Source organism: Sorex fumeus, unplaced genomic scaffold (assembly GCF_029834395.1).
Source record: "Sorex fumeus unplaced genomic scaffold, SorFum_2.1 ptg000008l, whole genome shotgun sequence".
Taxonomy (NCBI): Eukaryota; Metazoa; Chordata; class Mammalia; order Eulipotyphla; family Soricidae; genus Sorex; species Sorex fumeus.
This window is the reverse complement of record NW_026606065.1, coordinates 84346605-84370264: the sequence shown is the minus strand read 5'-3', so window position 1 is coordinate 84370264 and position 23660 is coordinate 84346605. Positions and strand designations below refer to the sequence as shown.

Sequence of the window (23660 nt, the reverse complement as noted above, 5' to 3'; positions counted from 1 at the left end):
TTCTGAATACCAGGATACACTCATGGTTAGTGAGAAACTGGAGAAAAATCCTATCCTGCCACCTACTGAAGGGTTTTAGTTTTCATACAAGGAAACAGCAGAAAATGCAATCACGTGGATCTGTGTCTTGGATGGAAATGATGAGCAGTAGTGACATGAATGCTATTTGATTTTCATGATTGTTTTCTTGTTCTATGTTGGCTTAAGAGAAACCAAAAATATATGTAAACAGATGGAAAGGCAGGGAGATACTAGAGGAGATTGAGAGCAAACACTTTTAGAAGGCAGTGTAAACTCTTGTTACTGCATTTGGTCTGTGATGAATGGTATTTTTTCTTTTTAGAAAATATTCTTTTCCAGTTGATGTCTCCTGCTGGATCAGATTTTGGTTCTCTGTTGTTCTTTGGAAAGTTTTATAGCTTCTATATCTTTTACAGAGTTAATTCTGCTAGAAGTAGAGAAAAAAAAAAGCATGGGAATGGAGTCACTGTATTGGCCCTGAGGGGACTTGGAGTTCCTATCACTTCTTGGTAGTTAGGAAATATTTGACTCACGTTGCTGATGTACAGATTAAAAGTGCTTTGCTACTTGCTCCCCCATCCATTCCCATGCCTCAGAACTGGCAAAGGACAAGCACCCTCTGCAAAGCCTCTGCCATACAAAGTCACTTGGAAGGAAAATGGGAAATTCAAGAAACCAACATGAATGTCAGTTTGCAAGAATTTCTACTTCCCTTTGGCCTCTTTTGGACCAGTATTAAACCTTGTGATTCTGTATCTAGATATGTCTCTTTCTGAAAGTAGTCACATTCTGAAATAAAGAAATAGAGTTGATTTTTATTTATACATGGGCTTTACAGTCCAAAAAAAGAATCTTAGGAATTGCCCTGTTGAAGCAATTCACTCATATTTTGGGAGAAAATTAAGTATGACTATGGGAAGAGAAAATCTTTGTAGGAAATATTTTTTCTTACATTGCTTTTTCTCCTGCAATTTCATGGGGTTGGGGTAACCAGGGATCATATTAATCTAATCTGATGCAGACTTCATAGCCATCATTTTAGGTTTATATCTAACTTCTATTGTAGTTTAGGGCATTAATATAAGATACAATTTTAGAATACTCTGGAGTGTTCACTTCAAAGGTTCTCAAGCAATGATCATGAATGAACCCATAAAATTTTACTTCAGGGTATAAATATAGTTGTATTTATTGTAGCATATGTTTACCATTGGATATCTTATTTTGTGAACATGATTGAATTTTACTGAAGGGAATCACCTATTTATGAAGATTGTCTGCATCCTTATACTAAGAAAATTCTCCTCTAAAAGCAAGATCGAAGTTTTGAAGTGATCTCCATCCTTTACTTAGATAAGCTTTGACAGTCCTGGGTATTCACCTAAAGTACTTTTTAGATGACTCATGTCCGTAGTCAAGCATAAGGGCTTTTGTATCTGTTTTCACAGCTGAGAGTTCAGCCTGGCACAGTACTGGTTGACCTGACTGAAACTATCCAGCCATTCCTCTAAGTCTCAGAGGCCCTTTGTGGGCCAGGATTCCACGCTGGCTCACCTTCTAAGAATCTATGTATGAGTGTAGGTGGATGGAATTGACAGAAATGGGTCCAAGAGCTGCATCTAATTCTGCCAATACATTTGTAATATTCTGTTTCTTCCTTTTTGTTCTTTGGATCCAATGACTCCTCTTTTGTCTTTGGCTGAATTGACCAGGTTCTCTGAATAAACTCAGTATTCAGAATGAACATGTACAAATGACTCTTCAGAGATATTTTCTTTACATGAGTGCTGCTACTGGCATACTTTCCCAAACTATTAAGAACTTAATTTAGGGACTGGAGGGATAGTACCATGGGTTGTACTCAGCTAACCTGTCTTCTATCGCTGGCATTTCATATGGTCCCCCGAGCTCTGCCCGGAGTGGTTCCTGCGTGCAGTCTAGGAGTAACCCCTGAGCATTGCTGGGTGTAGCCCAACCCCTTCCCGATTCCCCAAATAACCTTAATTTGTAGATAGACCAAGTACAGTGTAAGCACATTAGGTAATGTGACTGTTGCTGCTATTGTTTCTTATCATCTTGAGTAAGAGTATTGGAATGGAAAACCTTTTCCTCTTGACCCATGACAATCCATGGTACAGGTTAGGAAGATGAGAGAAAAGGAGGGACCAATTAAAGATGGCTTGTGTATCACATCACATTAGTTATTTTATTCCCTTCATTGATGCGTCTTTATTCCAGACTTCTTCCACGAACTCAAAATTTGATTTCAGAAGATGTAATGTGACCTGTGCATGTCTTATAAAACCTAGATTCTTAAAATGCAGGGAAGAGGGGGCATGACCCTCTATGAATTTATGTTGCACTGTAGCACTGTCCTCCCATTGTTCATTGATTTGCTTGAGCAGGCACTAGTAATGTCTCACAACAAATTATGAGACTTGTTGTTACTATTTTTGGCATATCGAATATGTCATGGGTAACTTGCCAGGCTTACTGTCGGTAGCTTGCCAGGCTCTTCGAGAAGGGTGGAGGAATCGAACCCAGGTCAGCCGCATGCAAGGCAAAAGCCCTACCCACTGTGCTATAGCTCCAGCCGGTAATTATGTAATTTACATAATTACATAAATTAAATATGTAATTTACAAATTGTTTTAAAGTTAATTTTGTCCTGACTTATTATCAGTAAATGTTTTGTTAGTACATCTGTCTTATATACCTGTGTACCTAGGACCAGGTAAAAGTTTTTCAGGGGAAATGGGTCATGTGTGGGAACTGTTAAAGACATCCTGCTTTAGAGAATGTTCATATGTGGCTTTTCTTCCCAGCGCGGCAAGTAAAGTCACATATGCGTGTGTGTGTGTGTGTGTGTGTGTGTGTGTGTGTGTGTGTGTGTGTGTAAAAACAGGGATGTGGCTCAAAGTGGGGAGCCAGATGTGGGTTTAGCCCCAAATTTGATGTCTGGCATTGCCCCAGCATCTCTGCCCCAAGCAGCTCAGAAGTGCCCAGCACTGACCTGTCAGGCCCAGGAAGGGCTCTGCGCCTCCTGAGCAGGCCAGCTGTGGTGGCGGCAGATTCATGTGTGCATGAATATATGCAGACCAGAGCTCCACAGTAGAAACAGTAGGACTGCCTTTTTTTTTTTTAATAATGTAGGAGTAATGCTATTTATTCAGTCATTGATTAAGCTGATTGAATTGGGCATGAACTCCACTTGTACTGCCTTCTATCAAAGGAGGGATTAAGGAAGTATATCTGGAAAATCAAGAAAATAGAAGAAAATGATTGTTTAAAAATAAAGGTGAAGCAGATGCTTTGCAGGTTTGGAAGACTTTGAAGGAGAAAGAGGCCCTGGTATTTTCTTTAGTGACCACGTTCATTTTTCACATTTTGTCTTCAACATTCTTCCTTTTTTGTTTTGGGGCCACACCCAGCTGTGTTGTTACTCCTGGCTCTGCATTCTGGAGTCACTACTGGCAGTGCGTGGAGGACTGTATGGGAGGCTAGGGATCGAAATGAGGTCAGCCACTTGCGAGGCAAATGGCCCCCTCAACATTATTCTTCTAAGAGACCATCACTCATGCCTAGACTGTGTTATCAGCTCCTCTTCCCAGTCTTCCAGTTTACCACCACACACACACGCATCTAGTATTTTCCAGTGGTAACACCTAAATAAAATGTAATTCTCTACTCACATAGAATAGCACTGTAGCACTGTTCTCCCATTGTTCATCAATTTTCTCGAGTGGGACCCAGTAACATTTCCATTGTGAGACTTGTTGTTACTGGTTTTGGCATATCGAATACATCACGAGGAGCTTGCCAGGCTCTGCCATGCAGGCGGGATACTCTCTGTAGCTTGCTGGGCTCTCCAAGAGGGGCGGAAGAATCGAACCCGGGTCAGCCGCATGCAAGGCAAATGCCCCACCTGCTGTGTCATCAGTCCAGCCCCCACATAGTGTAAAATTACATGTATCTATATGTGATTGTTTACCTCTTGACCAGACTGATTTATAAACATCTTAAGGAGAAAGATCTTGTTTGTCTTCTATCCTTCTCTTAGTATATGTTTAAAATATTAAGTGGGAGAATAAATGCTGAGGTTAAAGATAGAAAAATCAGCATGATGAAGGAATAAGAAGGGGATAATATAGGGAGTAGCACTGCACTGTCCTCCGTCGTTCATCGATTTTCTCGAGCAGGCACCAGTAACATCTCCATTGTGAGATTTGTTGTTACTGTTTTTGGCCTATCGAATACATCACGGGTAGCTTGCCGTGAAGGCAGAATACTCTCAGTAGCATGCTGGGCATGCTGAGAGGGGTGGAGGAATCGAACCTAGGTCAGCCGCATGCAAGGCAAACCCCCTACCCACTATGCTATCGCTCCAGCCCAATGTAGGGAGTACAGTAAGAAAAATTCCAGGTTTGCTGGCAGTAAGAGAGAGATTAGAAGAATACACATGTGTATGTGGGAAGAAATTCCCCGACCCACTGAGTCAGGAGTTGGCATCTAGCCCTTAGTACAGGGCTTAGATCACTCACAGGAACTGGAGGTCCTGGGCACTCTTATAGCCTTCTGGTTTTGTGTTAACTTGTACTTGCTGGTTTTGATTTTGTTTTCCAACATGAGATGATTCATAAATTATTTAAAGCCTGTTAGGTTGATGGAGAGGTAACAACTAGGCCCCAGTAACATCTCCTTTGTCCTAGCCCTGAGATTTTAAAAAGTGCCACATTCAAGGCTCTTTCAGGGTCAGGAGAATGAGACCCATCATTGTTACTGGTTTTTGGCATTTTGAATATGCCATGGGGAGTTTACCAAGACTTTGCCGTGTGAGCAGGATACTTTTGGTAGCCTGCCAGGTTCTCCAGAGTAAGAACTAGATAATAAGATGTCATGCTGCCACAAATGCAGCCACGCACTTTCGGGAGCAGGGTTTTATAGTCCCCGAGTCTTAGCCATTGATGGGATTACACGGCGCCGCAGGGGGCAGTTGGTGGGTGTACTGCCTACATACTGGAAGATGGGGGATCTGGGTGGAGGAGGCCCCAGTCCCAGTCCAAGCAGGCTTGGAGATCTATGCTCCGGGTCCCGCACAAAAAAAAAAAAAACCCTCAACACTCTACTCTTGCCCACCAAAAATCCCAAACTTTGAGAATAAAAGCCAATATTCACAAGGTTTCTAGTGCAAGACTGTAAGGTTTAGTGTGGTTATTTATAAGAGAAGTCTTAATATCACATACTGAAGTGCATGGAGTGGAGTTGGAGAGAGACAGTACTGGGCAGGGAGGTAAGGTGCTTACCCACCCACCCTGGTTCCATCCCTGGCACTGCATATGGTCCCACTGAATCAGGCGTAAACCCTGAACACAGGTGTGGTTTCAACTCCCAATCCACTGCCAAGTTTTGGTATATTATTTATTTTTCAAAAACAAGTTACTTTGGCGGGGAGGAGTGGGGAGAGTGGTACACCAGGTAGTGGTCAGGGCTTATTTTTGTCTCTGCACTTAGTGATCTCCAATTTAGTGATCCCTCGGCAAGGCTCCGAGGATTATATGGGGTGCCAGAGATAGGACCTGGGTTGATCGTGTTCAAGGAAAGGGCCCTACCCACTGTCCTATTGCTCTGGCCCCCCAAAATAATTACTTCTTTATAAATTGAGATTCTGAGCTAGCAAAACAGTGGCGGAGCTTATGTTTTGCAGGTGTGAAGTCCTGGATTCAATCCCTGGAACCACATACATGGAACTGGAAATATTTTTGCTGTCAGCATGCTTCTTTTATTTTCTTTCCATTTCTTTCCAGAAACCTGACTCTCAGAAAAACATGTAAAACAGTTTTACATGTTTTAAGATTTTTAAAGGCTTGTAAAATCTTAGGTGTAACTGCTACAGATATTGACATATAAGGTAAATGAGACTTATGAAAACTTGAAAAATGAAAGGTAACCTCAGTTAGAAAGAAGAGTCAGTCAACATGTTCATCTCATTGTCTGAGCAGAATTAGTCTCCCAGATATGTATAATGAAAACAATTGTATTTCAAATTGTTTAATTTAGAAGGAAACTGATTTTGATAACAGACAGACAATGGTCATGAACAGTGTTTAATGAGCCCTTAGAAAGTAGCTTTCAAAAACTCAATTCCCCTTTGATGGATAACTTTATCACATACTTTTAGTCATGTAAGACTCCAGCATTGGAGGGTTTGTTTATATTATTGGCTACAAAGACAGAGATCTCTCAGCTTTCCTCTCAGTGAGTGAATTTATGAACCACATCCTTTAGAGATAATCTTAGGTACTCCAGAAAAAAAAAGTTTTCTATGTTGTTTAGACTTTATAAACTGCTTCAGGGTAATCTTAAAATTAGCATGCATAAGAAATTTTTTGCTCTCTACTCTCGTTTTATTTCTGTTTTGTTTGTTGGGTTGTTTTGTTTTATTTCCTTTGGGAACCACATCCAGCAGTGTGCTCAGGGATTATCCCTGGAGGTGCTTGGGGGACTATACCTGGTGCTAGGAGTTTAACCTGGGTCAATTATTTGCAAGACAAAATATCTGAACACCTGTACTATTTCTACAGCTCTATTTTTCTTATTTTTCTATGAAAAGTAAATGGTTTCCTCTCATTTTTTATAATGGTTTTAAATGGTTTATAAATGGTCACTGGGTAGGGAACACTGAATATAGGAAAAGAATAGACCACCATCTAGTTAGATTTAATGATGTGTTGGGCTTTTTCTTGCATGAATAGCTAAAATATTAAGCTACATACTCATCTGCCTGTCTACCTGTCTGCTCTCTATCTAGTCTTTATTCTTTTTTTCTTGTAATATGTTAAAGGAATTAATTTGAACTTAAAGTTACATTTTTATGGTTACTTAATAGCATCAAACACTATAGCTCTGTGATTTATTCCCCCGCCCCAGGAACTCTGTGATACTACATGACAGAATATAGATAAGTGGGTAAATGGAAATGTGAAACTTCCAATTCTCATTCTAAAGTTTTTGTCAGGCCAGTACGTGGCAGGTTCTTATCCTCAATGATAAAATACTTTGCAGATCTTACCTGGTATACCTTTTTGAGTTAGTCACAGGATATAAATATATAATACACCCTTAACATTTAGAAACATGGTCTCTTCTGCATAGTTGACTGGAACTTTGTCATTTACAGTAATGGACACAGTATTTGGTAAAATATTTGGTCATAAACCAAACTGTCATTCTAATGGGGAGTTGTGGGAAGAAGGGTAAATGTTAGATTTAAGTTGTGGATTGTGTTTATGCTGTATTCTGCTTCCAAACAAGCAAATAGAGATTTCTCACTGACCGACTTCACTTTTAGAAAGTATACAAAAAAATAACCTTTGGCAGATGAAACTTGTAATCTTAAACAGTTAGAAGGATAATATTAAGGCAGTTCAACCATTTTTATTAATATCACTACTATTTCTAACAATGTAACTCTATCTAAAGACTCAGCCATAAAAATTGATACTGGATCATTAGAATTGCTCTGTGATTTGTGAAATATGAATAATTGGTCACTTCCATCAAGACAAGGGCTGCACACTTGGTCTTACCTATTTTGCATGCTTGTATTAATTATACAGCCCTATTGTAAAACACGACTATTGTGCAGTACTTGTTCAGGTGAAATTTAATATAATCTGGTCTGAGCTAACTTGTGAATCAACATGGAATACTAGTGATTATGATCCATTATACAAGATGGCATCCACCCATTTTCCCCATGGCCTTCTAAATGCGTAACATTGGTTGAGAACATAGGCTGATAGGGAGTATGCTTCAATGTAATGCATTTCCTCCTATTGATAGAGGGAAAAAAGGGTGTGTCCAAGTCCTGCCTAACAGACAAAACTTTGTTCCATGCCTCTTTAGGATGGAAAGAGCATTTCTTCTGCCCCCCACCCTTTGATAACTAGTTTCAGGTCAGATATATTTGGTATATCTGGAAAGTATACCAAATACTTTAAAAGCCATGTCCCATGTCTTGTCAACCACAGCTTGACCCTTGCTCCAGGAAGCTCAGATGACGCCCATGACATTGTATGCTAAATTGAAATGACATGTTGTTTGACAGTGCTATGAACGTGGTTTTTGAACTCATTCAATGCAAGATCGGTGGTGTGGAGGCAGGGCTTTTTTTTTTTTTTTAAATTTAAAGGGTAACTCTGGTCAGCAAGAGATTTCTCACTGACTGACTTCATTAGCTCTGCTGTCCCATGGAAAGATGCTGTGTATGGGGACAGGTCACTGGGAGGGTACACTCCTAGTGGTAGCATGGTGACAGGCTTCATGATAAATGAATGTGTTCTGTTAAACCATGACCTTCTAAGAAGTGGGTGTCAAGGAAAAAGCTCAGAGAGGTAATGCTGAAGATACATGCCTTCATAAGAGTTGATATAGTACGAAGGTCTATGTTATTCTAGTGTTTTTCTCTGAAAACTTCAGCATGCATAGAATTTTGTCTTCTGAATAACTTTTACAAAGTCTAAGGAAAAATATGAATAGTTTGCCTGAACATGGAAGGCACCAAGACTAAATTTGAATTATTTTAGACAATAGTTACTTCAGTGGCCAATAGTGTCATAGCTTTTGTGCAATTGCTGTAAAAGCTGCTATGGATTTGATGACTGACAATCAAAATATGAATTGGTATAGATTTAAAACAGATCGTGGGAGAACGCGTCACATCACATATTGATAGAGTAGTATCATTATCATTGCTAACTTCTAAAATTAAGAACTTAAGTAAATATTTTTATTGTGAGGGTCACCAGACCCCAGCCAGTGGTACCTGAGGCATGTGGTGACAGGGCAAACTGAGAGCCTTGCGTATACAAAGGCTGTTTTATATCTTGAGACACCTAGCTAGCCCCATAAATAATATTTCAAGTATTTTTTTTAGAAATCTGAATCTAAAACATAAATTCTATATAAATGAGTATTTAAATGTTCTATTTTTAAAAATAAGAACATGGGAATCAGACATATCAGAGTTCCAATCTGGGGACCGAAGAGATAATATAGCAGATAAGCTGCTTGCCTTGTATAGGGTTGACCTGGGTTCAGTCCTCAGCATCCCATATGGTTGTCTGAGCCCCATCAGGAGTGATACCTGAGCACAGAGCCATGAGTAAGCCCTGAGCACGACTGGGTGTGACCCAATAACAACACCAACAAAAATCTAATGATAGGAGTTGTTTATATGAGCAAAAATTGTAATAGAAGAAGCCATGATTTCTATGGATTAGTGTGGTAAAATAATAAGTTTAATCTAATAATAAAGATACAGAAATATAAAGTCCAGATATAAAGTCCCTGGGATTTTTTTTTTACAAATAAATGTATTATTGTTGAACAGCAGCTACCTAAATACTCAGTCCTTTTTGAACTATGAAGAACAGTAACAATTGTTCTGACCTAAATTTTCCTATTATTTTTAATCATAAAATCACAAATGGGGCTGGAGAAATAGTACAGTTGGGTGCTTGCCTTGCAAAGAACTGACCCGGTTTTGCTCCCTAGCATGCCATATGGTGCCTGAGTCTTGCCAGGAGGGATTCCTGAGCACAGAGCCAGGAGTAAGCCCCAAGCACCACTGGGTGTGACCCAAAAACAGAACAAAACAAAGTCGCAAATAATCTTATCTACATAAGGAATTAGTCATGAGTGAGTTCAAAATCTATGCTATTTGCCAAATACATTTGATTCTAAATTCCAGCCTAGATGGCTTGCCAAATTAAGGAAGAAAGCAACTGAAAAATACACATCAAAACCCCTTTTCCTTTTTACAGCCACATCCCACTGTATCTAAAACAAGCTTATTATTTGACAGAGAGAAAAGTACTTGTAGGTAGGCATATAAATATGCATGTGTGTATGTAAAAATCCTTCATTGACTTAAGGCCAATGGGGGGGTGGAGGGGTTAACATTTTAAAACCAATTGGTTAAATAATTGTGGGTTTCAAGTTATGCTATTGCCATACAAATTTTCTTGGCTTTCCCATCTTTGGTTTATGCTCTGAGTACACAAACTGTCTAGTCTTTCTTCCTCTTTCTCTATGTGAGAGAAAAATACACATTATAATATTCAAAGTGTGGTGTTTGTTAGCAAAGCTAGTGGTCTTATAGTCTTTATTGAATCCATTTGTTTTAATTGGTACATTTGGTTATAAGGCACTCCTCATATTGTTGAATAAATACTGCAAAAAGAGCATGACAAAAAAAGATTAAGGTTGTTTGGGATGGCGGGTGGGGTGGGGGGTTGTATTTGGGCCTGCAGCAGTGGTGTGGACTTGCTTCTGGTTCTTTGCTCAGGGTCACTCCTGGCAGTGCTGGGGGTTGGCTACATGCAAAGTTATGGCCTTAACCCCTATAGTATCTCCTGTCTTAGATGTAATTGTTCATTAAGAACTAGAACCTATGGGAATTAGCATCTCAAACCAAAATTTGGGCAGTTTCTGGATATTAGGTTCAGTTACAATCACATTTTTTTAAAAAAAGTAAAATAGTTTTATTTAGGGAGTTTCAGAAGAAGAGTGTAAGAGAGAGACATTGTGTACATGTATTGATGAGAGAGGTAGAGAGAGAGAGAGACAGGGAGAGAAAGACGGGAGGAGAGATTACATTTTGAAATACAGGCAGAGAGAGAAAGAGAGAGAGAGAGAGAGAGAGAGAGAGAGAGAGAGAGAGAGAGAGGAAGAGAGAGAGAGACAGAGAGAGGTTGCATTTTGAAGTACAGGCTTCTCAGAGGGGAGAATTGCATTCTTAACTTTTCTTCTACCCTTGTCACCAACCAAAAATCTTTAAGATTTATTATGAACCTTAAGCTTTTAATAGGCTACATCTTGAGGAAGAATATCCTCTGTTATTATGAATTATGCTTAATTAACCTCACGCAACCTTGGGAAAGTCTCATGGTCTTAAAATCAAATTTTAGAAACATGATACTTGGGGATTTATATTTAGGCAAAGAGGTCATTTATCTTGTAGGATTATGAGCTATTGAAAACATGGTGTGCAGAATCAAAGGCAGATGCATCTTATTTGAAATTAATCTAATATACAAAGCCTTCTGTTCCAAATTAATTAGAAATCAATGATTTTAATATAAAAGGAAATTGCAGTAATTTTTTTTAGAGCTTTAGCAATGAAAGTCGCAATATGGCTGTTTGTTGAAATACTAATTTAAGTAGTTAAAATTCATAGTATGCAAAAATTAACATCAAATTGAATTTAAAAGATTGATTTGAAGGAACACTGAGTTTTTTTGCAATGTGTTTTTCAAACATCTCACATGTAAATAGTGATGTTATTGAACATGAAGGAAATACTGATTCAATAAGACCAACCCTCCAAAGCCTTAAGCTGAGAAAATAGTCTTGGTAAAAAATTGATACTGATTGGGACACATGTGGCAACAAAATTAGAAATACTTGACTATTCTAGGCCTTTAACTTAACTTGGTTAAAGTCAAAAGTACTGTTTTCTTTTTAAATAATTCAGAACTTTTTGAAACAATTCAAAATTTAAGAACTGAGTACTGAAAGTAGATAAATGGATATGATAACCTCTTATTACCTGTATTGCAAACTGTAATGCCCAGAAGAAATGGGGGCGGGGGAGAGAACAGAGAGAGGGGATGGGTGGGAGGGAAAGTGCCTGCCATAGAGGCAGGCTGAGACTAGGGTGGGGATGGGGCTGGTGGAGGGAGGGAAACTAGGGACAGTGGTGGTCGGAAATGCATACTGGTGAGGAGATGAATATTGGAGCATCCTATGACTGAAACCCAATTAACAACTTTGTATCTCATGGTGATTCAATAAAATCATTTCAAATTTAAAAATAAATAATTAAGATAATATTATTAGATATTATTAAGATGAAATTCATATGCCATGAAATTTGCGATTTTTAATTATGTGATTCAGGGAGTTTTAATATATTTACAGAATTGCATGAGCACCAGCACTATATAATTTTAGACCATTTTCTTTTTTTTATTATTATTAGTGAAATACCATGAGGTACAGTTGTAGATTTACAAATTTTTGTGCTTGGGTTTCGATTATACAATGATCAAATACCCATCCCTCCACCAGTGCCCATTTTCCACCACCATGGATAATATTCCTCCCACCCCCATCCCCCCATCTCACCCTGCCTCTGTGGCAGGGCAATCCCTTGTGTTCTCTCTCTCCTTTTGGGTGTTGTGGAATTTTAGACCATTTTCATCTCTGCCTCCCCCCATCCTGAATATCCATGCCCATTTTCAGTCACTCTTCATTTCCCATTTTCCCCAAACCCAGGCAATTCGCATCCACTATCTTGATCAATTTGCCTTTTCTCAACATTTCATACAAATGGAATCATGTTCAGGGGTGAGGAATGTTCAGCCCGCGGGCGATGTAGGGCCCGTGAAATCATGTGGTCTGGCTCTGGTACAGGACAGGACAGACACGGATGTCTCTTGCCAAGCTGCCTACAGCCCATTTGCCTGTAGTACAAGGCTTTTGAATGATTTCATAAATACCCACATGATTCTCAGCAGAGAAAAAGGTCTCATTTTGGCACCCCAGACTCCCCACCCATGTAATATGTGACCTTTTGTGACTGGTTTCTTAGCGTAATTTTTTGTTTGTTTGCTTTAATTTAAACAAGAGGACTTAATTTTCTTATGGTTCTGAAAAGTCCAAGTTCAAGGTTTTGGCAGACTTGTTTTCTCCTTTGGATTCTTTCTGTGGTTTCCAACCTGCTGCTGCCTCCTGTGTGCACAGTGCGGTGTTTCCAAGGCTCGCCTGTGCTGTAGCCTCTCTCTTTGCTTCGTTCTTTTCATTACGAAGTGAAATTCCACTGTATGGTTATGTTACATCTTGTTTACCCATTCGTCATTAATGGAAATTGGGGTTTTTACATTTGGGTTATGAAAAATGAGGCTCTGAGTCTTGTGTCAAAGTTTCTATGTGGACATATGTTTTTAATTCTCTGGGGTAGGTGCCTAGGAGTGGAATTCCTGGGCCACCTGTTAAGCCTAATGCTAGCTCCATATTTTATCATTTGGGGGACTTCCATATTGTATTCCAAAGTTGCCAGAGAGATAGTGCAGGGGTTAAGGCGCTTGTCTTGCATGTGGCTGGCACTGGTAGTATCCCCAGCATCACTTATTGCCTCCTGAGCACCCCCATGAGTGATCCCTGAGCACAGAGGCAGGAGTGATCCGTAAGTCTCTCTAGGTGTTACACACACCCCCAAATTAAATAGTTTTATCCGTATTTAGGAACAAGAGGTAAGGCACTTGCCTTGCATATGGCTGACTTCAGTTTGACACTTGGCACCCTCTACGGCCCCTCAAGCACCACTACAAATAATTCCTGAGCACAGAGCCAACGTGGCTCAAATGTGAGCACTGCCCAAGTGTCCCCCCACCCCATTTGAAGAATTAGAGCCATGTTTAGGAACCGAGAGATAATACAGGGGTTAGACTAACCCTAGTTCAATCCTGGCACTAGTTCCACGGAATATGGTCTCCAGTGCACTGCCAGTAATGCACTACCCCCTCAGCACAGAGCTAGGAGTAAGCGCTGAGCACCTCCAAGTGTGACCCCAAGCAAAGGTCAAAGTGATGGCACATTTTACAGTCCTACTAGCAATGTGAAAGGGTTCCAATTTCTCTTCATCCTCAGCAATCCTTGTTATTATCTTTTTTACTTAAGTCATCCTTGTTGGTGTGAAGTGATTTTGATTAGTATTTTCTAACATTTTTTGGAGTAATTTGTCTTTTTTTATTCATCGTAACTATTTTTTATTTATCGAATGTTTTGTTGTTGTTGTTTTTGTTTTGAGGCCATACTCGGCAGTGCTCAGGGCTTACACCTGGCTCTGAGTTTAGGGATCACTCCTGGCGAGCAAGGGAGACCATATGGGTTGCAGGGGATCAAATGTGGGGCAGCCTCACGCAAAGCAAGTGCCTTATTCGCTGTACTATGTCTCCAGCCCCTACTCATAGGGTTTTGGGTTGGTTTTTGTTGTTGTTGTTTTGTTTAGTTTTTGAGTCACACCGGAGAAGCTCAGAGGTCATTCCTGGCTGTGTGCTCAAGAATCACTCCTGGATGTGCTCAAGGGACCATATGGGATTTCTAAGATTGAACCTGGTTGGCTGTGTGCAAGGCAAGCACACTACCTACTGTACTATATCTCCAGCTCATAGTCATGGTATTTTATAAAATGAGCTTTCTGACTTGTGACCTCAGCTTTCTAATACTGAGCTTTCTAGTACTGTGATCTCAGAAGCACAGAATTCTTTATTTGGAAGAGATCATAGAACTCTAAGCCGAGCCTACTCTGTTGGCAGAGAAATAGTCTGAGGCTTATGGTGATTTGTTTAGTCACCACAGAATTACTTGTTAGCAGGTCTGGAGGCAGGGGGATTAATGACTAAGGAAAAAATGGAATAACTTAGTTGTTTTATGATTTATATTTCAATAATGCCCCTCTGTATTTCTTACAGAATCTGACATTAAGGGGGACATGAGAAGGAGCAGGAACCAAGGGTTTAGAATTGTATTCAACTTGTAAGAACACTTTTAACTACGATCAGTAAAAAGGACGGTCATGTAAAGATACTTTTAGGGAAACCTTGTCTGAGATTCTGTTTCAGTCAAAAGAGTGGCCTGGAAGGCTGACTGATGCAGGATCTGCTGAGGAAACCTGCTGTTATTTCTGGTATGGTTGGTAGCATTGAAGCAAAGACCCTAATCTGGAGAACTCTGAATCTGATTGCAAAATAAAGGCAAACATTATTGCAAATTCCTCTTACTCTTCTCTTCACCAAAAAAGCATTTCATTTTGCCTAAGAAGGTGAGGTAGGGGAGAGAGAGGACTTTACAGAGATTGTGGTTGGACTTTCAAGGAGATTGGTATGTAGGGAGACAAGGGAATTTTGTGAAGGAGTCACAAAATTCTCTTCTCTCTCTACCTGCCAGAGAATCCAGGATTGACAAGCAATGAAGAAAATATCTGGACAATAACAATGCAAGGGTTTCGCAGAAGCCCACGTAGCCTTGTGGGGTGTTGAATGCTCTGAGCCCACAGTGCTTGATCTTACAGATTTGTTTGTTGTTGTTGTTGTTTGAACAAAGAAGGGTGTGATGAGGCCAATTCCATGGCTGGCATTGAATTTTTTGTTTTATTTAAATAATAATTTCCCTCTATAAGGAGATCTGTTTGTCCCTCGCGATTTTAATGTAGTTGACTTTGATGAGAACAATAGTTCCAGCCCACCTATTTCACAGAGGGGACTGTCATTTTTTTAAACCAGACTTTTAGGCTACTGGGAAGTAGTGGAAAGTTTTGGTTCCCATCTGAACTTCACAGTGGGGGATAGGGAGGGTCATTGTTAAATAAAACACTCCACCCTGGAAGTGAAGTATCCTGTGGATTTCTTTCTAAATAATGTGAGTCTGAGTTTCTCACTAGGTAGAGCAAAGTGAATTTCACATTGTACACACATGTGGTGTACCTTTGTACATCCATGCACCCCAGAGATGGAGAAGGTAGCTGACAGACTGTGGTGTGCAAAAAAGATATTAGTTAAGCTGTCATAACCCAACTAGGTGTATGGCCCAACATAAAAACCTGCCTCAGAGATACGTTTTAAGACCCATGCATTTGAGGGATAACTATTTCGCTTTCTCTTTTCCTTATTAGCTTTCCTGTTAACTTGATGTCTTGGCGTCCCTGTTAATCTTTATGAGATCCTCGTTTCCTATTAACCGAAGAAGAGTGATAACTCAAAAGGTCTAGTTACTTGGAAGTGCAGTTTTCTTATACTTCTCTCCTTCATTTTAATTAATACTTTGATCTAGCTTTCTCGTTCCAAGTGCAAAAACTTGACGTTAGTGATGACAGATTCTACAGCAAACCAATTTCCCCCTAACATTTTCTTCTCCACTTGCCCCTAGATCTCATTTATATCCTTAGCATCTTATTTAACCCCTCAGGATGTCTTCCGCGGGTTGGAAGGTGGTGGGAGCAGAGACGAGCATGCAGAAGGTGTTTTCTTTATACAGCTCTGCAGAACACTTCTCAGCTGAGGTTATGGTGGTTTCAGAGGTTTGGGATCAGGAGCACTGTTGTTCTAGCATTGCTGATTTTTTTTAAAAAGAACTCTTACGGCGTGAAAACCAAAGTAACAATCAGCATGAGTCACCTCATACCGAAGAAAGGAGGCTTCTTTCTGTGCATCTCCTGAAGGAAAAAGCTAATCCGTGCCATGCGCAGTGAAGATATGGCAAGCAATGACAGCATTATAGATAGGAAACTTCACTGGGTCTTTTTTTATTTCCTCTTAACTTTTTATTTTGGAGCATGATCACTTGCTCAACTGAATCTCTAGTTCTATGGTATAAATATGGACTAAAACTGTTTTGGCTAGGAATTTGTTTTGTTGTTTGTTTGGGGCCACACCTGGTGATACCTGACTTACTCCAGGCTCTGTGTTCAGGGATCACTTCTAGCAGGACTTGGGGGACCCTATGGGGTGACAGGGATCAAACCTGGCTTGGCTGCTTGCAAGGCAAGCACCCTAACCACTGTGCTATCTCTCTGAACTCTGACAGAGAAACGTTTTAGGGTAAGTTGTTATGAGCTGCTCCTTGTAGTTTTAGAAAAACTGTATGTCCCTATGGCTCACTGATTTTCAGTGACATATTGCCTCAGCAAGCTCATAAAGATGAGTAGGTACAGAATGGTTTCCTGGGTACTTGAACAGGTTAAAATGATGGAGATAATTGGAGAAGATAATTGAGAGCCCCCTAATTCTTTCTGTGAAAGAATTCATTGATTTTCATTTAAGTTAATTAATACTGAGGGACTGGAGCTATAGTACTGTGATGCATTTGCCTTGCACACGACCTGCCCAGTTTGTTTCCCAGCACCCTATATGATCCCTCAAACCCACCAGAAGTGATCCCTAAGCACAGAACTAGGAGTAAATCCTGCACACTTCCAGGTGTGGTCCCAAAACAACAACAACAAAAAAGCAAAATTAATATCGGATCCATTGTATATAAAGTTACATATATATATTTACAAATATTTACTGAATACTTTTATCACCAACAATACTAGAAAAGCAGGCAGTGTTACATGAAACACTGTCAACATATAGTTGGCAGACTATTCTGCATGCTAGAAGTCCATGGCATGCAACATGTTTGTGAAGAGGATGGGGGAGGGGAGGGTCAGCTTTGCACATGAGGAGACTAAGGAGCAACTCATTAAGTAATGTCCATGGCCTTGTAGTTAGGCAATGGAGAAGCTAGCCTTCAAATGCAGATCTTTGAGCTAAGTCTAGTTTTCTGTGAAATATTAGGACCCACGCAAAACACTAGAGAGCACTGCTAGACTTATACAAGAAATCTGACAGATCTGTCTTGTCTCACAGGTCTGTGAACTACATGAAAACCAAGAGGCCCGTTGGGCTTACATTGCTACGCTGAATTTCCTGTATACACGTATTTCTATGTGAAAAGTATTCTCTGAGATTGGAGCTCAACTGTTAACAGTTTTTTCCTTTGAGCATATCTTTCTTTCCTCCTCCTGACTCTTCTCCCTACTAATCCTGGGCCCCATATCTCCAGGCAATTCAGCTGCCTCCCCGGGAAGGGATGAGGAGCAGGACAGGGAGAAATGGGAGTGGAAGATAGGTCTATTCTGATTTGTCCAGAGAGCTGCAGAATAGGCTTTACCTCTGTAGCACCAGTAGCTCAAGGAATCACTTGAGAATGAGGTCAGTAATGGTGTGTGAGAAATCCAAGCTCATATATTCTAACGTTTTGTGTTTGAGAAAAAGACTGAGGTCTGGAGAGAGGAACAATTTCTCTGGTACTACACAGCTAGTTATTAGAATGGATATAATTTTGTATTGTCTAGAGGGGCATAGATTTTAAAGCTTTTTTTTCATCGTTTATTTTATTGTTTCACAACAATTTCCCTGGCATATACTTGTCAAATGTCATGTAGAAGCCAACAATTCCCCTTTTTCTATTCCATCACAAAGAGAATTTTAGAAATTATGCAAGACAAACCAAATGGCTCTTAAAACTTATTGGGATTCTAAAGTTAGTTTTTCAAGTGAGGAAACTACGTCTGGAAGAGAAACGATTTACCCAAAAATAACATGGTTCAACCAATGACTAAACTATGCATAGAACCAGGAAAATTTCTATACTCTGTATACAGGAAAAGAATCTGACAGGTTCTTAATGACCAGATTACCTGATTAGGATGATAGAAATAGTTGGGGCTGAAGAGAGAGTACTTTGGGTAGGTAGAGCACTTGCCTTGCACACAGCTGACCTGAGTTTGATTGTCCACCACCCGCATATGATCCCCGAGCACAAGGTAAAAAAATAGGAAGAAAATCAGGTCAGAAGGGCATCATGATTGGAAAGTAGTTGAGAAACACTGCTTAAGGTCATTTGGTATACTAGGATATATCATCATAATGAAGAAGGTTTGGATTAGAATATACTGTGAATTAAGAGAATTTGATATAGATATACTCACTCCTTACATTTAAAATTGTTTGTTTTGCAGGATCTAGTTCAGGCTCAAAATTGAAAGGTCCTGAACTGAGTTTCAGAAGCAGCCAGCACGTTCTCCAAGCAGGCCAGACCCTGTATCTCAAATGCAGGTGAGTGATGGTGTTCTGATGATACCCGATTGCCCTTCCTAGGGTGTCAGCTTTGCTGGGCAGAGTGGGAAAGCTCGTCTCTCCTGTAGCAAGGTAGAGACTTCCAGTGTATCTGCGAAGTCCAGGCCACATGTACGCAGCTTGGAGCTTCACACAGAGAATGCATCACTAACGAAAAAAATTACTTGCTCAAAAGGAAATAAAACGGGAAGGGAAACCCTGGAACATTTTGATATCTCTTTCCTGAGTTTGAAAACTTCCAAAGGTCTTGTTTTTCTGTAGAGAAGATGATTATGTTTGAAGAACGGACCTCTGCAGAGTGTTGACCTGCAGTTCTAGTGAGGAGCTGGTCTTCTGGAGCTGTGCTCTGATTTCTTCTCTGTGGTTGCAGGGGAGATGCAGCCCATTCCTGGTCTCTGCCTGAAACAGTGAACAGGGAGAGCAAGAGGCTGAGCATAAGTGATTCTGTCTGTGGAAGGAACAGCAAACAGTTCTGCAGTACTCTGACCTTGAACATGGCTCAGGCAAACCACACTGGCTTCTATAGCTGCAAATATCTATCTATTCCTGCTTCAAAGAAGAGGAGAATTGAATCTTCAATCTATATATTTATTAATGGTAAGATTTCTATTTTCTACATTGTTTGCTGTAGCTTTGCAGTGGGTCAGAAAAAAAAAGGTCCACTTTGATGGATGGAAATGAGGCTCTCCTCGTGAGAAAAAATGTCTAGGTAAAAGATTCAGCACTGGTTGAGGAACTTACACAATGTGTTTTTGTTTGGTTTTGTATGGGGACCACATCCAGCACATGGGTCACTCTTGGTGGTACTTGGGGGAACATATGCTGTGCTGGAGATCTAACTGGATTGAAAGGCACGCAAGGCAAATAGCTGAACCCCTGGTACTAACTCTCTGGCCCTAGAATGCGTTTTTAGTGCATTTCTTCAATATCAATTTCAACTAGAATTTTCAAGGACAGCCAAGGATATGCATCCAGAAAGAAAAGGCTCTTAATCTATTCTGTTCACTATTATATCTCTAGCACGTAGAATAGTGTTGGTACATGTTTAAATTAATAAATTAATGATAGAAGGTTTTAGTCTATTTCTTAATTACTGAGAAGCCTCTAGCAGAACACTTGTTTGATTTGTCTTCTAACACAATTGTATTCTCTTGGAATGTTGGAATTATTAAACGTTGTTCTCTCTCCCAAGTTCATCATAATGTTGCTAATGTCTTTTGAATGTTACAAAATTGGTTCCAGTTGATGGTCTTGTGTTATTTCATGTTCATTAAACAAATATTATAAGAGCTGGCACATGCCATTGTATAACAAAAAGAGCAAAAGGTAAAAATGAATCATTTTTCAGTTATAATTTTTATGCTATTCTTTGTCCTTCTTTAGAGAATGAGCAAATACTCAAAACAAAATCAAAATCCTTAAATAAATATGAATTGACAATAGAAAAGGATCCTTGAAAAAATAAGGCAAATGGTCTGCAATTTTGTTCTTCCTTGTTTAGTTCCAGTCAATTTCCAAAACTTGTTGAGAAGGATTCAGAGAATAAAAAGGCTCTCCATGAGCAGGAGAGATAGCACAAGGGGCAAGGCACTTGCCTTGCACATGGCAACCCTGGTTCAAGTCCCATCACCACATGGTCCCCAGAGCACTGCCAGATGTGATCCCTGAGTACAGAGTTATGAATAAGCTCTGAGCATCATCAGTGTGGCCCCGAAACCAAAAATTCCCAAGCAAAAAGTGTCTTGAGAACATCAAGCAAAATCAGTAGGCACCTCGGGCATAAAATCAAGTGAACAAACAGAACTAACAACCATTAGTATCAATGGCCAAATTACATGTGAGTATAGCTTCGGCGCCTTACAGAGCTGGGTGTTTGTAGTGGAGGTGGCACACCAGAATGATGTTTTAGCCTTTAGCACAGCATTTTACCTGTGCAGAGCATGTAATTCTCTAGACTCAGCCTGATTTGTACTGAGCCACTTTTGCGTCTTTGTTAATCCAAGCTCTTGTTTTTATACTTTGTACCTTCCGATGAAGTAGTTTATAGAGGAGGTCACAGCAGGAATGCAGTTGACTCGCTCCAAAATCAGAGAAGGAACTAGGTCTGAGCTCTGCTAGGAAGTCTGCCCACCTCCACGGGAGGGGAAAGGGCAGAAATGAGACTGCCCAGCAGAAAGGACAGGGTTAAAGAGAAACTTCCAGTAGACTTCTTTTTCAACTCTGGGAGACCGAGAACACAGGCATAGGAGCACAGAGCAGTGAGAAGCACGCAGACGTCTATTCTTTATTCTTCCAGTGTGTCATGTTTTTTTTCTGTTACTTGCTAGGGAGGAGCATTCTTGTCTCTCCAGGGAGTGAGGAAAGTTCATTCATACTAAAATTCTCATAAAACTTTTCCTTGTGGCTTATCGGAAGCTAAATTGCAAGTCAAATAAATGAGTAAAAGCCCATCTTTTAAAATCTTTTTTTTTTAAAGTAATGTGCTTCTATTTTTAAAAGAGGTTTTTTTGGGGTCATATCCAGTGATGCTCAGGAGTTTCTTCTGGCTCTACACTCAGAGAATCATTCCTGTGGTGCTCAGGGACCATATGGGATGGCAAGTCGGCCACGTGCGAGGCAAGTGCCCTACTCGCTGCACTATGGTGATTATCTTTTAATACTTAACCTCAGTGTGCAGCTGTTTTTAATTTTTTATTCCTTCACTAGTCAGTGGATCTTATTGGGTTCTTGAAGCTACTAGGTGCTAAGTACAAAACTTACTCCTGTCTATCCCTCCCTTTTAAAAAGTATTCTTTTATTTATTTTATTCCCTTTCTCTTCCTTTTTTTCTCACCAAGAGTAGGAATCACACATACTTGGTGCTCATGCTCCTTGGTTGCTTGGCTTTTCTGGGACTACACAGGTCATTGTGGGGTTTCCTGGAGAGTCACAAACTTTAGCTGTTGTGCTCACACACTCTTGGTTGCACACTTTCTTGGAGGATCACACATTCCTGTTGGCTGGGGAGCTCAAAAGGCAAGAGCTGGCAGCCCTGGCAGGCACTTTCCCACTGGAGCTGATCCCTGGTTCCCTCCCCTTTTCCAACAGAAGAAAAACTCTTAGCTACTTAGAATTATTTTCACCTTAGTACATACTAAAAGTGTCCTGGCACATAATCATTTCTCTGGCTATTCATCTAAACCCCATTGGATTTAGATGAACAAACCAGGGTTGACGCTCATAATCACTTATATCTGCAATGTGCCTCTCTCATGCAAAACCTGGCACATAAGAGTTCAGTAATATGTGTAAATTAAACAGTGTAATAAGAGGGCTGTGTTAATAACGCATCAAAATTGACCTGAAAATTAATTTCCAACTAAGTGGGAAAGAAAAGCATCATTATTGCTGAGCTCAGTTCGTGGCTTGTCGCGGCTGTTGTGACCTGGACACTGTGTACTTAATCTGTCTCCTCTATCCTGGTAGTTTGTAAGTATTGACATGCAGTTACAAGTTCCTGTATCTGAAAACTCTTGGATAGTTAGGCTAGATGTTAGGCATTTGTCTATTCAAAGACCTAGTTCTTAAAGAAGGAAAGGTTTTGAAATGCACTGGTGTGTGTAGGCCATTATTTTGCAATGTATATAAATATTGTGAATTTTAGCCTATTACTATTAAATATAAAATTATAGGCCATTATTATGCAATGACTATTATTAGAAGGTCACTGAAAAAATTATGATGAGACTGATGTGTGTGTGTGTGTTAGAATACTGAAAGATATTTAAAATAGTAATAGTAGCCATACAAGACCACTTGAATCTGGTTTGTTACTTAATTCAATCACCAATATCTAGGGAGCATTTGCTATGTATCTCTAATTTCATCACTCTGAATAGTAACACTAATTTGTTGTCTTTTTCCTGGTAGAGTTATATTGGTCTTATATAAACAGCACATAATCCCAAAGGCCATGTAGATGTGATATAATTCAGAAAGTAATTGTAACTTTTTCAGATATTCTGTGTCCATACCCTACTTTCATTTTATTATACTTTCATTTCATTTTCATTTTATTAATTCTCTTTCTGAGAGAAGTTGGTTTTATGCTTCCACTCATTTTAATTGAATATTTACTATAGTCAGAAACACAAAATCACATGTTTGATGCTTTAATATTGTCTTTGGGATTAACAAAACTCCAACTAGGTCTTCATACACAGCTGTGATTATTCACAAGCTATTAACTGGTTATCACTTATTATTATTGTTGAATATTTCTTTGGAATAGGCTTTTCTGTTTGGAGGACTTCTGCTCCTGTTAAGTGTATACAGATGTGTTGGCACTTCATTTTGATTTTTTATCAAGATAAAAAAAAAACACAGACACCTCTTTTGAAAAGACATTGGGGGGCTGGAGTGATAGCACAGTGGGTAGGGCATTTGCCTTGCATGCGGCTGACCTGGGTTCAATTCCAGCATCCCATATGGTCCCCTGAGCACCGCCAGGAGTAATTCCTGAGTACAAAGCCAGGAGTAACCCCTGAGCATCGCCAGGAGTGACCCAAAAAGCAAAAAAAAACAAAAAACCACATTGGTTTGTAGTTTGCTTGGACCTAAGAAAAATAATAAGAACTGCATACCTTTGTTTACATAATGCCAAATCTGGGATGTGAATTATAAACAAGTCATTATTATGACAGTATTGATTACTGTGTAATAGACACTGTTCCCACCTAATCTCTGATTTGGTAACACACAGGATGTAGAAAATTCAGTATCACTCCTTTCCATTACTGTATGCATAAATATATCAACTTTGTGATATTGCGTTAAATAACTTTATTCAAGTAATTACTTAACTACATTATTTATTTATTTATGTGGGGATGTAAAAATTTCTCTTAATGTAAT

At 39.7% G+C, this 23660-nt stretch overlaps 1 protein-coding gene across 1 annotated transcript in view; it reads left to right on the top strand.

The window, feature by feature from the left end:
- Positions 1–23660, top strand: part of FLT1 (fms related receptor tyrosine kinase 1) — a 210258-nt gene that overhangs the window by 13102 nt on the left and 173496 nt on the right. Inside the window, 2 exon segments of the mRNA XM_056108631.1 lie at positions 18650–18746; positions 19138–19364. Of these exon segments, the coding sequence (XP_055964606.1) occupies positions 18650–18746; positions 19138–19364 (324 nt within the window).